This window comes from Mirounga leonina, unplaced genomic scaffold (genome assembly GCF_011800145.1).
Source record: "Mirounga leonina isolate KUSES-001 unplaced genomic scaffold, KU_Mleo_1.0 Mir_93, whole genome shotgun sequence".
Lineage (NCBI taxonomy): Eukaryota > Metazoa > Chordata > Mammalia > Carnivora > Phocidae > Mirounga > Mirounga leonina.
In genome coordinates, this window is record NW_023270854.1 from 47,350,063 (window position 1) to 47,367,790 (window position 17,728).

General features: G+C 38.0%; 1 protein-coding gene across 3 annotated transcripts in view; it reads right to left on the minus strand.

The window, feature by feature from the left end:
* The window catches only part of RBBP8 (RB binding protein 8, endonuclease), a 90,459-nt gene that overhangs the window by 1,233 nt on the left and 71,498 nt on the right, over positions 1–17,728 (minus strand). For all 3 annotated transcript variants that reach the window (XM_034996195.1, XM_034996196.1, XM_034996197.1), the window contains 4 exons: positions 14,535–14,678; positions 9,325–9,394; positions 5,046–5,142; positions 1,091–1,232 (listed from right to left, as the gene is read on the minus strand). In XM_034996195.1, the coding sequence (XP_034852086.1) occupies positions 1,091–1,232; positions 5,046–5,142; positions 9,325–9,394; positions 14,535–14,678 (453 nt within the window). The remainder of the gene's footprint in view (positions 1–1,090; positions 1,233–5,045; positions 5,143–9,324; positions 9,395–14,534; positions 14,679–17,728) is intronic.

The following is a 17,728-nucleotide window of genomic DNA, read 5'->3' on the forward strand; positions in this document are numbered from 1 at the left end:
CAGCTACTTCTTTAAACGACTGAGCCACCCAGGCGCTCCGGCAGCTATATCTTTAAACGACTGAGCCACCCAGGCGTCCCGTGCCCCTATACTCTTCAATCATCCGATTCTCCTAAGGCATCTTGAATCATGTGCTTTGCACTCGGCCATATCCCCTGCAGGCCACGGTAGGTGTACAAACACAGGCTCTATGCAGATTGTTTAATTCTATTTGATGACCAGGCAGTGTCATCATGTCAAAGGGAATGTAATTTGGTTTGTTAATGGGGAAAGTGAAAATATGGTAATAGCTACAAGAGACTTTGCATCTTTTGGAAAAACCATCTTACTACTCAATATCTGGAGCTTCAAAGCTGTATACATTCTCAAATCATATTAAATGTCAGTGCCATATTTGAAGGAGCTAGTTGCCAACGGTCCTCCAAACAAAGGTTCTTTCTACTCAGATGTGATTTATAAATACCCAGCATTCTGGATAAGTGAGGTTTTAAAAGCTAAAATTCAGACTAGTTGCTTTAAAAAGATGCTCTCTTTTTAACAATATAACTTTGCTGGCAACTTTTATAATGTTATTATTTTATTAAAAGTCATTTTGTTGGGCGCCTGGGTGGCTCAGTTGGTTAAGCGACTGCCTTCGGCTCAGGTCATGATCCTGGAGTCTCGGGATCGAGTCCCGCATCGGGCTCCCTGCTCGGCAGGGAGTCTGCTTCTCCCTCTGACCCTCCTCCCTCTCATGCTCTCTGTCTCTCATTCTCTCTGTCTCAAATAAATAAATAAAATCTTAAAAAAAAAAAAAAAGTCATTTTTTTGACAGGATAAGAGAAATTAACTTTCTGAAATTTGAATGATAAACGAGGATAATGAATACACAATCATATTAAAGTGATTATACACAATCTCTGATTTCAATGACATTATTCAGAGTTAAAGGTGAGCCTTTTATCTTTAGGAATTTGCTTTTATGTCACTGAACTAGCCCCTGAGGAGAAGGTAAGAGGAACCATGGGGGAAAAGTCTAATGGTTAGATTTGAGTATATACAGTATTTAAAAAAAAAAAAAATTCCAAAATGTTATAATCTGTACTCTCACCTCTTTCCATACACGTCTGAGTGGAAGGAAAACCAACTTCCCAGAAATTCTCTGGTGTGTTGGGTGGAATATAGCGGAATCGATGTCTCGAGCAGGAAGCCAATTTCTTTTCTCTTTCTTCTGCTGGAATATCTGCATAATACTAATAATAAAAACTGGTAAGTTTTTCACTTAGAAATAATAAATGGACTGTTAGGCTTATTGATTATAAACTAGAAGCTATAAGAAAGCTGTTAAAGTATTCGGCATGTTAAGGAAAACAACACTCACTGAAGATAATATTAGTAATTAATACTAACAGTAACTAGTGCTGGTCTGTGAAATGTTTCCTCCACAAATGAGAAAAGGAGCTTGCAGCTTGTATCACAATGTAAACCAATATGCTGCTTTTCTCATCAATAAAGTCTTACAATACAAAAACAAAAACAAAAAATGCCAGCTTAGCTTTATAGTGTGCTGAGTGATGCAGTTAATTTATCTACCGGTGCAAACTCAACTGTCAGACCAGTAACAAAACTGTACTTGGAACAGCACTTTTGTCAGTTGTTATTTGGATATAAGATGTGTGTTTTGAAGTAATTTTCTTTCTTTTTTTTTTTTTTTTAAGATTTTATTTATTTATTTGAGAGAGAGAATGAGAGAGAGAGAGCATGAGAGGGGGGAGGGTCAGAGGCAGAAGCCGGCTCCCTGCCGAGCAGGGAGCCCGATGCGGGACTCGATCCTGGGACTCCAGGATCATGACCTGAGCCAAAGGCAGTTGCTTAACCAACTGAGCCACCCAGGCACCCCTGAAGTAATTTTCTTATCCAAGTTTTTACAAATTAAAGTTTAGCTTTGAATGTTGCAGGCTTTATGACTTCCCCCTTTAAACCATATTTTTCAATTATGATCAAAGACATAATTTCTTGCAACTGCAACCCAAAGAACTTGAACTTCATAAAAACAAGGTTAAAATTTATATGTAAAAAATGTACAGGTCCTTCAAGCTCTAGACCTAAGAAAACAAAGCAGCAGTGTGAAGTTTAATAGAACATGCGACAGGATCACACAATCCAGCCAATTCCACCTCAAACTTGAGAAACTGAAAACCAAATTGATAATTTACTGATGGTATCTTCTATTGAAAGTGGCACACTAAGGGCTGAAACTTAAGTTTGAAGGAAAGGTTTTTTGAGTACCTCTGAAACAACTTTTTTGGGGGTTATCTTTTTCATCTTTCTCATTGCTGTGAATACAAGCCTTTGTTACCGTGGCCTGGACATGGGATGGGATGACCCTTACTAGAGAATAACAGTTATCTATCAATTTAGAGAAACAGTGCCACCAAATTACAACATATACAAAAGCAACAGTGGGTTGGTGTAGCTGTGACACAGTGAACAACTGGGAGAGTGGTAGAAGATAAAATCAGAGAGGAAGTGGGGTGCCAGCGTTTGCTGTCCTCGATAAGGACTTTGGGTTCTATTTCTGAGTCAGATGGTCAGACATTTAAGGGTTTCGGGCAGAGAAATGACATGATTTAACTTTTATTCTAAAAAGATCATCAGGAAACAAAAGATCCTTCATTGTGTTGAAACACACGGTGAAGACAGAAACCAAGTAGATGTCCCTCCTATCCAAGCCATCCTGTGCTGCTACCTGCTCTCAGGCCCTGTCCTGTCCCTTGACACCCCGCATCCCTGACTCCCTCTCCCCTCTGGCAGGGAGGCCAGGAACTTAAGCACTTAGTAGACCTTTAATCCCAATTTCCCCACTGGGGGCAATAAAAACCATTAACATCTCAGAAATACCTTGCTTTAGAAACAAAGAACATACACTGTGAAGAGACAGGTATAAACAAGAAAAGTGAGGACAGAGGTGTATGGGAATTCTTAACACAGCTTTTCTAAAAACAGTTGATTAAAATAAAACAGAAGGAAAGCACTTAGAAGCAAGTTATTTCAATAGTCCAGACAAGATGAAATGGTGCCTTGGTCCAGGGGTTTAGTGGTGGTGGTATCAAGTGGATAGAAATGGGATACACTTTGAAGGAAGAACTGATGGGATTTGCTGATAGATCTGTTACTGAGATGTGAAAGAAGAGAGGATAACTATAAGAGCTTTGGTTTAAACAGCCAGAAGAATGGACATAGAGGAGACTCAGGTGAGGTTTGGGAATCAGCGGTAGAAACTCTGTTTGCTTTTGGACATGGTGAAATTTGAGATGATTATTACACTTCCGCATGTGTACTACATATTCCACAGGTGGAAGACACTGGGATACATTTAAGAACTGTAAGCATACAAAGAGTATTTAAATACACAGGACTGGCACTTTTGCTCCTGGTCATGGGAGAGTTAACAGGGAACAGATTTATCTCCTATCTTAACAAAAATATTGGAATAAAATGTACCGAGATAATGTTTTTTATTTATTTAGTTTTAAAGATTTTATTTATTTTGGGGGGGGGGGCACAGAGAGAGAGTGAGAGGGAGAAGCAGGCTCCCCACTGAGTACAGAGCCTGATGTGGGGCTCGATCCCAGGACCCCGGGATCATGACGTGAGCTAAAAGCAGACGCTTAACCTACTGAGCCACCCAGGCACCCGAGACAACAGTTTTTAGAGACTGAATAACAAACAGCATAGGAAATGATTCCTGAGAGAAGGAAAGCAAATTAACAGTGCTTCTAGCACAAGAGCTTTTTTCTAACTGGTAGTGTTAGTTCCAGATTGTAAAGAATTATGGTCTTAACTAAAAACTGGAGGCTTGACCATGTTCTTTAGTTAAGAAATCATGATATGTTCAATTTGTGTTATGAAAACTCATGATACAGATTTTGCTTGTACTGCCAAATTGCTTTCCAAAATTGCGATCTCTATTTACACTCCCACTGGTAGTTAGAGCCTATTTCTCACCAAATGCTTACCTGCACTACAAGCTATCCATAAATAACTTTAATCTGCTTGGTTATCAAATTTTCTAGCCCACAGCTGTTAAAAAGAAAATTTAAAAGGGAACTAAATCACTAGAGGCAGGCATCTAACAGTTAACAGACAGCAAGGGAAGAAATGAAAAAAACATGTTTCAAGAAAACACAGAACCTGGGCGCCTGGGTGGCTCAGTTGGTTAAGCGTCTGCCTTCAGCTCAGGTCATGATCCTGGAGTCCCAGGATCGAGTCCCACATCGGGCTCCCTGCTCAGCGGGGGGTCTGCTTCTCCCTCTGACCCTCTTCCCGCTTGTGCTCTCTGTCTCTCATTCTCTCTCTCTCAAATAAATAAATAAAATCTTTAAAAAAAAAAAAAAAAAAAGAAAGAAAACACAGAACCTGCCTGAGATATTTAGTGAGTGGATGGTTAGTACTACTTCTGCTTCACTAGTCCAAGATAGCCAATGTATAAAAGGAAAATATAATTGTGTTCTAAGGATTACATAGAGCCTGCTCATCACATGGTGTTTAGGAAGGAGTGTTTGGGGGAAAAGTTAAGAAATTATGGTTATACCAGTTACTTAGAAAAAAACAATTATGAATATATGTCATTTCCTGAGAGTGCTGGGATAAGTAATAAACATTAAAGTTTCCTACTAAAGTATCAGAATTTTCCCCAAATAGTATACGAATAAGGAAGGGCCTTTGCTGTAATATAACACCAGGGGAAAGAAATTAAAACAAATACAAATAAACACAGAAAAGAAAAATGGCACAGATATCTTAAGCTGGTAAAAAGAACGAGGGCTTAGGTTCCAGATTCACTTAATGAAAATCTGAGAGGTTGAGGGCTTTCATTTCCAAGTATTGAGATCCCCGAAATCACAGCCAGTGTGCTCTTTAATTATCCATCCTGCTATTCCTGGCTCAAACGAGGTTTCTAGATACAAATATGGTCTCTATCTATGATTTTTAAATCATGCATTTCTAATCTAGAAAGCCGTATTTTAAAAAACCCACTGAACAGTATTCACATTTATACTTACAATTTCACATTCCTTACATGTGTGTCCAAGCAATTTTCTTCTCTCTTCTTTTTTCCGAACTACCTCAATATGAGGAAAATTCTGTAAGCTAGTCTCTCTGTAAGAAAAATGAATTAAATTTAAAAATTAATCCATTTGTTCCTACAAAGATCTTTGGTTTAGATTTTTAATTAATGAAGGTGAGGGCCCAGAGGAGAAATAATCCCAAAACATTCATTTTATTTGAAATGTTTACTATGTCAGAAAAACATATTTTTTCATGCATTCTTCATTAAATACTTATTAGGTGCTTACTGTATGTCAGGTATTTTTATGTATATTGTTCTCTAACTGAAAAAGATAACTATTACTTCCTATTTTTGCCTCTGATTGGCTGAAAATAATATATAAAATAACCTAATTTATTACTATTTAAATATTTTATGTATTTATTTAGAGAGAAAGAGAGAGTGAGTGAGTGGGGGGAGAGGCAGAGGGAGAGGGACAGAGAAAATCCCAAGCAGGCTCCAAGTGGGGCTCGATCTCACAACCCTGAGATCATGACCTGAGCTGAAATCAAGAGTCAGATGCTTAACTGACGGTCATCCAGGTGCCCCTAAAATAACCTAATTTAAAAAGAAATATTGTATTATTAAAGTCAGGAATTGGTATTCTATAACATAACCAAGAAAGAGAGTAACTGCCTATTAACTCAGTTTTCTTTAAGAACCTGTATTTCTGGGCTAACCTACTCCCCTCCTCAAAAAAGAGATTCTTCTGTTTGTACGTCATGAGTCATTTTCTCTAAAAATTTTTTTTGCTGCCTCCACTCACCCTGAATTCTTTAAAATGTCAGGAACAATTATTTGCGCTTGTCCTTAAATGGATCAGATCCTACTGAGAACTACTGGAAACCTAGGACGGTCAAAGCCACTGAGGTACGGATTAATGAGATATAGAGTGCTTTGGGAAGCAAAAGCAAGCAGGAAGTACAGAACTTTTTAATATACTGTATCCTGCTTTAAGTTTTAAAGCTCAATATAGAAAAGTCCAAACAAATAGGTAAATGAAGACTTAAGTGATGGTATACATATTTGTTTATAATAGAAACATCCCCAGAGAGCTTCAAGAGCCTGACTCACAAAAACTGATTTGTAAAACGACTTGGTAACATATCTACTCCTCTGAGGCATTCTGATCACATGCCCCTCTAGTTGGCAAGCACTTTCTCTCAAAAGGAAGCTTTAACTGCTCTATGTCAAAGTATATGAGGTTATAGGTCCTGTGGGGGCTTAAGCCCAAGAACTCTCAACTTTAGAGCAATCTGTAAGTTAAAAGGACAGATAAAAATGGCTTTCTTTCAAATGGTTTATGGACTCTTAAAAGCTTATACAGAATACATTTTGGCCGTATCCTTTCCTCTTGAGTATTATTTATTCTGCTACTATTGTTCTAATGCTGCAATGAATTTCCTAGCAGACTGGCAACTGTACTAGACCTTAAAGCATCACCTGAGAGATGACTAAGCTTCTTGTCCCTCATACAACACAACCCATCTTCCCAGGGTTTGCTAGTATTGTCTGTGGGGAAAGGAACAATGCTAATTTTAAGACTTTTACTGTCCTCATGTCTTATATCCACCTCTTGTGTCTCCAGCTATCTAATGGTTTCAGAATAAATAAAACTACTCACATTTTTAAAAAGCGAGTGAACTTTCAATATGAAACATTTGAAATGACAGTTCTTACTCTGCAATCCTACTTCAAGGAATCTATCCCAAAGATACACAACAATATGAAAAGAAATGTACAACGTTATTCACCGCAGCATTCTGTGTTAGCATAACTGTAAACACCCCAAATACTCATTACTAAGGAATGAACTATGGTACAAACAATAAAGTACTGTACAACTAAGAAGGGAAATGCAGAATACCACTATATGCTATTACGAGCGATTTTCCAGGATATATACTTAAATGAAAAAAGCAAAAGCAAAACAGAAAGTATATATATAGCATTCTACCATTTGTTTAAGGGGAGAGAGAATGACAATATATTTCTGTATCGATATCAGCTTTTATTTTTTAAAATGGATTGAAAACCGTATTTTTTAACAAACCTTTAGGGGTAGGGAGCTAATAGGGTAAAGGGGACAATGATGGAAACTAGACACCTCTGAATATACCTTATTTTGTAGCCTCTGATACCATGTACATATTTTACATAATTAAAAAAATTAAAGATAAAAAAACAACTACAAAATTCAAAAGCAAAATAAAACAAACCTAGGGACTGAGTCAGTTGCATACCTGCCCAAAAAATAATTATTCCAAATGGCTTTAAAACACAGTGACTGGACTGTACATTTATTATTATAAATAGATACACCTTTTCTTTTCACTTTTAGAATTTTTATTTTATGAAAAGATGCAGGGGAACTTGGGTGGCTCAGTTGTTAAGCGTCTGCCTTCGGCTCAGGTCATGAGCCCAGGGTCCTGGGATTGAGCCCCGCATCGGGCTCCCTGCTTGGCGGGAAGTCTGCTTCTCCCTCTCTCTCCCCCAACACCACTTGTGTTCCCTCTCTCGCTATGTCTCTCTCTGTCAAATAAATAAAATCTTAAAAAAAAAAAAAAAAAAAGATGCAGATAACATGGCTGTTCTAATAGAATATATCTTAAGAACAAAAAGCCCACAAAGACATCTTAAATCATTTTCATAAATCATATTATTGGTGATAATTTAGATTATTCTGAGACTGCTCTAAATATTAAAGAATAAAGTTAAATGAGAAATTATGTTGGTAGCACTGAGAAATGGGATTCTCAGTAGGGGGAAAGTAGGTACAGATAAGAGACAGAAGAGGTTGTTACGTAAAAATCCTGTAGTTTTTTTTTTTTTTTTTTTTTTTTAAGATTTTATTCATCTATCTGACAGAGAGAGACCGCGAGAGAGGGAACACAAGCAGGGGGAGAGGGAGAGGGAGAAGCAGGCCTCCCGCTGAGCAGGGAGCCCAATGCGGGGCTTGATCCCAAGACCCTGGGACCATGACCTGAGCCAAAGGCAGACGCTTAATGACTGAGCCACCCAGGCACCCCAAAAATCCTGTAGTTCTGAACTTGAATTGGAGCTATCAATATGAAAAAGTGTAGTTATCTCAAAAAACAAAATAAAACAAAAACCTTATTCCTAACTCTGTCCACCTAAAAGATCCAGAAATAATAACTATGGCAATGAGCAACCTGGTGGTTTGACTAAAACACATGAAACATTTAAATCCATGAGTTCGTAATGACACCACAAATAAAAACTCCCTAGTCACATTTGGGATGCTAGCGTACTATTTATTTGGAGAACTGGTAAATAAAGGAAAAGAATTAAGCATTTAGCAACAAAACAACAGCTCTTATCTATTAGAGTCTTACAGCATCAATAAAAATGTCTTGGCCTGTCAGATCCCTAAAATTCTCAACAGAAATAAGCATAAAATAAACTTTGCTTATTGAGTGACTCCATTTGCTAACATCATAACTTGAAGAAAAAAAAAACAAAAAAGTTTTTTGAATTGAATTACTATGCTTAAATTCACTTCTAGAATGAATAGTACATGATTAAAAGTTATAGAATTTGCCATCGTTGGGGAAGCCTGGGCAGCTCAGTCAGTTAAGCACCCGACTTCAGCTCAGGTCATGATCTCAGGGTCCTGGGATTGAGCCCCACGTTGGGTTCCCCGCTCAATAGGGAGGCTGCTTCTCCCTCTTCCTCTGCCCCTCCCCCTGCTTGTGCTCTCTCTCTCTCAAATAAATAAAATCTTAAAAAAAAAGAAAAAAGAATTTGCCATCTTTGAATAAAAGGCACAAAGCAGCATTATGGTTCAAAATCAAGATGCTCAGTTTTTCTTTTAAGGTTTAAAAATCCTCATGCAGTAATTCTCAAGCACAACCTAACGCTTGCCACCTAAAGTCTTATACTATATAACAGTTACAGTATATAATATAACAAATTCCTGAAGTTCAAATAAAGTCCCTAATAAAACAGAACAGGAATAAAAACATTTGTTATAAAAAAGAGAGAAAATAACTATTACCACTGTCAAAAAAAGTAGTGGTAATATAAATCTCCTTATTTGTAGTATTTGTCCTTTTTATGCTTGAGTCCCTCTTTTTTGTTAAGACCATAAGGTAAATGATATGAACTTGACTTTAACCAAAGTAGCAATTTAACAGTTCAGAGGTATTCTGACAAAGATGACTCTGTTGTACTTCCAATCACATCACTGGTATTAATCAAGACCAACTTACTTTTCATCATCTTTAAAATACGGCTCCACAAATGCTTTCTGTTTGACTTTATTTTGTTTATCACCAGGAACTGTAAACAAAACACACATACCACAAACTGAATGCAAAATTGAGAAATAGCTTTTTTGGAACAAGAATGACCTATATCAAAACTTCATTTTTATTGGATTTCCTACTTCAGGCTCCTGGACAACTCGTTTAAATTTTCTGTAACTAATTTTCTCTTTCTTTTTCATCTGCATAATGAGGAGGGTGGTGATTATCTTGTTTACCTCAGAATTACTAGAGATAAAAATCTTACTTATAAAACTATTTTAGATTTAAAAACTATATATACAAAGTGTATGTACATATGTGTAGATTATATATAAAATTATTTTAGACTTCAAAAGAATTATTCTGATGCCCATTATCATTTGGCACCAAACAATAAGACAGCTTCTAATATGTTTCACTGATTAGTCCTGCTGATTTTTTTTTTTTTTTTTTCCAGTAAGCTCTACACCCAATGTAGGGCTCAAACTCACGACCCTGAGATCAAGAGTCACATGCTCCACTGACTGAGCCAGCCAGGCGCCCCAGTCCTGCTGATTTTTATAATGTGTCTTTGACGTAGATAACTAGGAAATAGAGGTTAAAGAATTTTATCAGAAGATTGGTGACAAAATAAGAACAAAAGCGCATGGACCCGAATCCCAAGTTGTCTAGACCCAAACAGCCAACTGCTATTGTGTATTCAAATAATCAAAATTTATCATGCATGGTGCTAAGTTCTGGGGACACGCAATGTCCGACAAGAGAAACAAGGTCTCCTGTCCTCATGGAGTCTATACCACAGTGAGGGAAACAGACATTAAGCAAGTCGACAGCTAAGGCTTTTCTGAGGAAGGACATGGAAGGTGGTAACTGATGAATAAAAAGAAGTCAGCCACAAGAAGCAGGAGTGGAGAATGTTCTAGGTAAAGGTCCTGAGATGTGAAAAAGTTTGGTATGTAATAAGAACTAAGAGAAGGCCAGTGTGGTTGAGATTGCATGAAGAAAGGTGTTAGGAAAGATGAGATCGGAGATGTGGGCAAGCACCAGATCATGATGGGCCCTAGAGGCCAAAAGGAGTTTGAATGCAAAAGCAAACCACTGAAGACTTTTGAAAAGAATCTACTTACTGAGGGATAATTTATACAGAAAACACACTGATTTTAAGTATACTAGGATTAATTTTGACAAATGTTTACTCCAGTGTAACTACCATCCAAATCAAGAGAGAGAACTTGCATCACCCCTCGAAGTTTCCTCCTATTCTTCCGCTTCTCAAACAGATGAATGTTCTCTGATGTCTCTTCCCTCCCCCTATGGAGGGATGATTTCTGCCACCACAGCTTAGTTACGCCTGTTTTAGAACTTTGTATTAATGGAATTACATAATATGTATTCTTTTCCATCTTTTGGATCTTTCTAGCTCAATAGGTTTTGGAGATTCATTGTTGAGTTGAGTACCCTCCTTTTTGTTGACAAGTAGTATTCCATTAAATGAGTTTACCACAATTCATATTTAGTCACCTGTTGATGGACATTTGGATTATTTCTAGTTTTGAGCTACTACACATAGCACTGTTATGAACATTCTTGAACACAGTGCTTTGTGAACGTGTTTTCATTTTTCTTGTTTATATACCTAGAAGTGGAATTGCTGGGTACTACGCTGGGTGTATACATAACTTCATAAAAACCTGACAAACCTCAATAAAGCTGTTAAAAAAACCTTGCTGAACTCTTCCACAGCACAATTTTATATCCCTACCAGCAGAGTATGAGAGTTCTAGTTGCTTTTACTCTTGCTAATGTCAGACTATTACTAATCTTCTTAACTATTTCAGTGGGTGTGAAGTAGTATCTCAGGCCCTCCTGTCCAATAATGTTGAGCATGTGCTTACTGGCCAAATATCTTTTCATTGAGGGTTTTTATTTTTTTTTTTTAGATTTTATTTATTTGACAGAGAGAGAGACAGCGAGAGGGAACACAAGCAGGGGGAGCGGCAGAGGGAGAAGCAGGCTTCCCGCGGAGCAGGGAGCCCAATGTGGGGCCCGATCCCAGGACCCTGGGATCGTGACCTGAGCCGAAGGCAGACGCTTTAATGACTGAGCCACCCAGGTGCCCCTCACTGAGGGTTTTTAAATAAGAAGATAATACAATCTAGTTTACATTTAAAATAAATGAGTTTTGAGTCTCTGGAGAGAACAGACTGGAGAGAAACAACTGTCATAAAAGACCAGTCAGGAGGCCTGTAGTAGAACAGGTGGAGAGAAGAGTGGTTTAGACTAGGGCAGTGGCTACAGGGATGGAGAGAAGTGATATGAAACATATTTTGGAGATAGTATTGCCAGGGTATCAGACTGGGCATGAAGAGGTAAAAGAAGAAGTCAAATATGACTCCCACATTTCTATCTTTAGTAACTGGGAGGATAGTTACTGAGGTTTAATGAGACCAGGAAAGGTGGGGGGGGGGATCAAATTTGGGTAGAAAATAAAGATTTCTGATTTGAATAGTATGGGGTTCAGAAGAGAGAGGACAAGGCTAGGAGTAATGAATATATAGAAACATCTTCACTTGGTGTCCACAAACAGTACATACTCTTGTTTCCCTCCTACTTCACCGGCTCTACCTCCTTCTCAATTTCCTTTGCTGGTTCCTCTTTCTTTCTCCAACCTTTCAAAGTTGCCATACCCCAGAGGTCAGAACTTGAAATGCTTCCCTTTTCTATACTTTGGTGATCTCACTCAGTTTCATGGCCTTAAGTATGATTATCTACTTGCTGTTGACCTCCTGCCCCCTAATCATTTCTTTATTTTGGCTGCTTTGTCCAAACTCGACACATAGCAATTACCTACTAACATTTCCATTGAATGTCTAGTAAGTATTAACATGTCTAGAACCAAGCTTTTGATATCCTCCCTGAAATTTGTCCTTTCCTATGAAGAAAGACTAGGTAGAACTTTGTGATATGAGGGTCAAGAACATGAAATAAATGGACATTAAAATCCTAAACTATATGCCTAGGTGACTGGGAAAAATGAAAAAGCCTGAAAGCTCATTTGGTAAGAAATAAATGGAACCTGGTTTGGATATGTTAAGTTTAAGTTGCTGAAGAGACACAAAGTAGCATTTGCATTTACATTACATTTCCTGAAAGAAATGCAGGACTGGGATTCATCAGAGAAGACAAACTAGAGACGCAGAGGTAGTTAATAGAAGCATGAGAGAAAAATATATGTGAGGAAGAAAACAGTCTTGGGATACTCTAGGAAGCAGAAGTTTCCAGAGATCAAACAGTGCAGCACTGCCACAAAAGAGAAGTGAGAAGAAATTTTGAGATGGTCAGTGTGAGATGTAACTTAAAAAAAAAAAAGGACAGAAATTAATAATTATATCTTGTAAAAGAATATCCCCCCAGCCTTTTTAAGTGAAAACAATTAGCAAAAGGCTCTTCTTGGAAGAAAAAAGTGAACTGAACAGTTGTAAATTTTTATCACAAAAGTTGGCTTGGATCAAGTTTTTGCTATGGACTGAGCAAGCAAAGCCTACTGTTCTGTACCTGGGGTTAGGGTCTCATTCACTTTGAGCTAAAAAGGGCTGTATTATTTATTTATTTATTTAAAAGATTTTATTTATTTATTTGACAGAGAGAGACACAGTGAGAGAGGGAACACAAGCAGGGGGAGTGGGAGAGGGAGAAGCAGGCTTCCCGCGGAGCAGTGAGCCCGATGCGGGGCTCGATCCCAGGACCCTGGGATCATGATCTGAGCTGAAGGCAGACGCTTAATGACTGAGCCACCCAAGGCGCCCAGGGCTGTATTTTTTTTTAAAACCTAATGGGAACACAAGGAAAACATAATCAAGACAGACTATTCCATAGCAGAACGTGTGCTCATATATAACCTTTTCACTAGACTAAAAATTCCTTTTTTACTCACAAAAAGAAAATGAGACATTTTGCAAGAATTTTAACTTTCAATTCAGATTATCTAGTTAAGAGTTTCACTTAGAGTATTCTTCTTTTGAATGCTATCCTGCCCTATAAACCCTGCTTCTAATGAAAAGAATTTTATTGTTTTTAAAAAAAAATTTTTTTTTAAAATTTTATTTATTTTTTTGAGAGACAGAGCGAGAGAGAGCTGAGCGGGCGGCAGAGGCTGAGGGCAAGGGAGAAACAGGCTCCCTGCTGAGGAGGGGCTTGGTCCCAGGACACCGGGATCATGACCCAAGCCAAAGGCACACTTAACTGACTGACCCACCCAGGCGCCCTGACAAGAATTTTAAAAAGACTGGGTGCCTGGGTGGCTCAGTCGTTAGGCGTCTGCCTTCGGCTCAGGTCATGGTCCAGGATCCTGGGATCGAGCCCCGCATCAGGCTCCCTGCTCAGCGGGAAGCCTGCTTCTCCCTCTCCCACCCCCTCTGCTTGTGTTCCCTCTCTTGCTGTGTCTCTGTCAAATAAATAAAATCTTAAAAAAAAAAAAAAGAATTTTAGGGCGCCTGGGTGGCTCAGTTGGTTAAGCGACTGCCTTCGGCTCAGGTCATGATCCTGGAGTTCCGGGATCGAGTCCCACATCAGGCTCCCAGCAGCAGGGAGTCTGCTTCTCCCTCTGACCCTCTTCCCTCTCATGCTCTCTGTCTCTCATTCTCTCTCTCGCAAATAAATAAAATCTTAAAAAAAAAAAAAAAAGAATTTTAAAAAGACAGATACATATAATTACATTATTTTGTCTGGGAAGGTAAAGCATTCAAACAGAAAATTAGTCTGAATTTTCTGTAAAACTTTCTCCTTCCAACTCTATTACAATGATTATTACTTAACAAAGAATGTTCTCAAAACTTTATGAATTTTATGCGCAAGTTATAAAGAAATCTGTAGTATTCAATCAAGATTAATTTCTTAGTTTTGATGAATATTTTATGGTCATATTAATATAAGGGGAAGCTGAAAGAAAGGTACAGGGAATCCTCTGAACTATTTTTTTTTCCTCTGAGCTATTTTTTTGTAACTCTTTTGTTGGTCTGAAATTATCTCACTATCTAAAAGAAATTTATACAAGAAATATGAAATTTTAATTATTAATATATATCCCATCAAGTCTCTGTTAACTAGCTCGTTGACTTAATTTACTGAACCTAAGTGTAACTGAGAAGCCATAATTAGAAAGAAAAAAGCCTTACTGTTTGGTTTCTTTGTGGTAGTTGACAATCCCTCTTCTTCATCTGCCACCTGGGGGAAGCTGTCTGCCAAACAGGATTCATATTCTTCATGTGTTGTCCGATCAAACATATCTTCCAAGCTATCATTCATTTTTCTTTCTCCATCTATGTAAAAGAGCATTGGCTTAGGGCAACAAGCTTTTTGCTTTCTACATAGACCAATGTGAAACTTGTAGTAACCGCCACAAAATACACTTGCCTAGGATGTACATGGGGCAACAGTAAACGCCCAAGTCTAGATAGTTACTATATTTACAAAGACTTTATGTTAGGGCTTTAAATGTCATTTATTCATGTGAAGAGAATGTTTGTCGTTGTCATTACATACATAAAAATCTTTTTCTCCCTATTAGCTCATGTATAATTCATACTACACTAAAACGAGTCCTACCAAAAAACTGTGAGGAATAGAAAATGCATCATAATGAATGATGAAAAATATTAAGTTTAAATAAAATGTGTATAAATAACTGACATTAAAATCTATAGAACTTGCTCATCTGCTTATTTTTCTAATGTGGTAGCAAAAAAAGTATTTTATTACATCATCAATAACACTTGGTAGTTGAGTAGTGCTAGAAATAATGAATTCAATTCCTCATTTGATATGTTTTTTTTTTTTTAAGATTTTATTTATTTATTTGAGAGAGAGAGAATGAAAGAGAGAGCATGAGAGGGAGGAGGGTCAGAGGGAGAAGCAGACTCCCCGCTGAGCAGGGAGCCCGATGCGGGACTCGATCCAGGGACTCCAGGATCATGACCTGAGCCGAAGGCAGTCGCTTAACCGACTGAGCCACCCAGGCGCCCCCTCATTTGATATGTTAAGTGCTAAATTCATCCTCAGATTACTAAGTACAGTTCCCACTATATAATCACATTTTGAAAAATGGCAGTTTACTAAAAAACAGAAATAGATCCAGTTGGCTAACACACATGATAGAGCAGAAGCCTGCTCAGATTCCTCTCTATAAAATAACCACCACCTCCCCCAATCCATGGTGCTCTAGCACCCTTACCCTATTTTATCTTTCTCCAGAACTTAGCATCACCTATTATACCACATATTTGATTATTTCTCCCCTTAAATTAGAAGGTAAGTTCCACGAAGTAGGTACTTTTGTTCTGTTTACTCATTATTTCTAGTTCCTGAAACACTTCCCTTTATAGAATTGAAGCTCAATATTTACTGAATGATTAAACATTTTTTTTTTCACACTGAGGATCAAATTTGTAAATAATATACAATTTCTATGTGCTAGGCAGTGTGTTAGGTAGGTATTCCCAAAGTATTCTGTATATGCTGTTAATAATTCACAATGTTAAATCACTAGTTTATCTTTTTAATTAAAAAAATTTTTTTTTTTTTTTTTAAAGAGAGAGAGAATGTGAGCAGGAAGGGAGGAGTAGGAGGGAGAGGGAGAGAGAGAATCTTAAGGAGACTTCACACCCAGCATGGAGCCCAATGTGGGGCTCAATCCCACCATCCTGAGATCATGACCTGAGCCAAAATTAAGAGTCAGACGTTTAACCAACTGAGCCACCCATGTGCCCCACTAGTTTGTTTTTTTTTTTTTTTTGGTCTGACTTCTGACTGAAATACTTGACAACAGAGACTGTATCCTTATTAATCTTTCTATCACAGCATCTGGGAAGTCTAATACACAGTAGAAATATAAAACATATTTTTGAACTGAAATATTAGCAGCCATTGGGGGATTTTATTGGTATGATTCATTTTTAACCAATTCTAAGTATTAAAAAGATCTACCTTATGGGTAAAATGCACGGGACTATCTTTTTCCACATATGGATTTAAGAATATCTCCTATCCTAGGTGCTGGTCTTACACTCCTCCACTGAGTGGGAAGGGCTGCTTGCTTGCTTTGAACTTGGGTAGGTCTTCATGACACTATACAACTTCTGAGGCCAGATCATAAAAATACCATGCACTTCTGCCTTGTTCTTTTTGGGATGCTGACTCTGGGAACCTAGTCTCCATGTGATGAGGAAGCTCAAACTACCCCATGTGGAAAGTCCATATAGAGAAGCCCTGAAACTAAATGAAGAGAAATGCCAAGCCACCCTCAGCTTGTCTACCCCTCTGCTATTCCAGCTCTAGCTACCATTTGCCTACAACTGCATAAGAGACCCTCGGACAGAACCATCCAGCCAAACTCTTCCTGAATTCCTGAACCATAGAAACTATGAAAGATAAGAAAATGACTGTTGTTTTAATCCTTTAAGTTACTGGAGTGGTTTATTATAATAGCAATAGTACTCAAAATATCTTATGTAGCCAAAACTGTCTCCACTCATTAGTTCAAATTCTAACCTCACTTCCACATGATACTTGCTTCAAACATACTTGGGAAACCATCATATTCTTTGAATTAACTAGATAAATTTGAAGCCAAAGTAGTCATACTTTAGTTTTACCTTTTCTTTAACAGAAATAAGGAAAACATTATCAGAAGCTGGTACCAGACATAATCTTAAAAGCAAAGTACCTTCTTAAGAAGAAAGTTACTTAAGTGTCATTCACTATAAAAGGACAATAAATCACTGTTAAGGTCTTTTCTTTTAATAGGTAGGCCTTTCAAAGTAGGCAGCCAGCTACTTGATTGTATGGTTACTCATTCTTAAAGAACAAATAATTAAGGCAAAGACTACTACAATTTTTCCTCACTGCAGTTAGGGCAGCAAGAAATAAAGTGTTTCTTTTTTTCTTTTTTAAAAGATTTATTTGGGAGAGAGAGAGTCAAAGAGAGAGAGAGGGTGCACAAGCGGGGAGAGGGGCAAAGGGAGAGAGAGAGGGGAAGCAGGCTACTCGCTGAGGAGGGAAGCCCCATGCGGGGCTCAATCCCATGACCCTAAGATCATGACCTGAGCTGAAACCAAGAGTCAGACGCTTAATTGACTGAGCCACCAGGCATCCTGAGATAAAGTGTTTCAAAAGAAGTGGGGACAAGATTGGCTTCAGCCCCAGGCAGGTAGATTACAGAATATTCAGAACAAGATAGGGAATGTACATATAGACTGTCTTCAGTTTCTAACAGATGATCACTGGAAAATGTCCTTGCTGGGGCGCCTGGGTGGCTCAGCTGGTTAAGCGACTGCCTTCGGCTCAGGTCATGATCCTGGAGTCCCTGGATCGA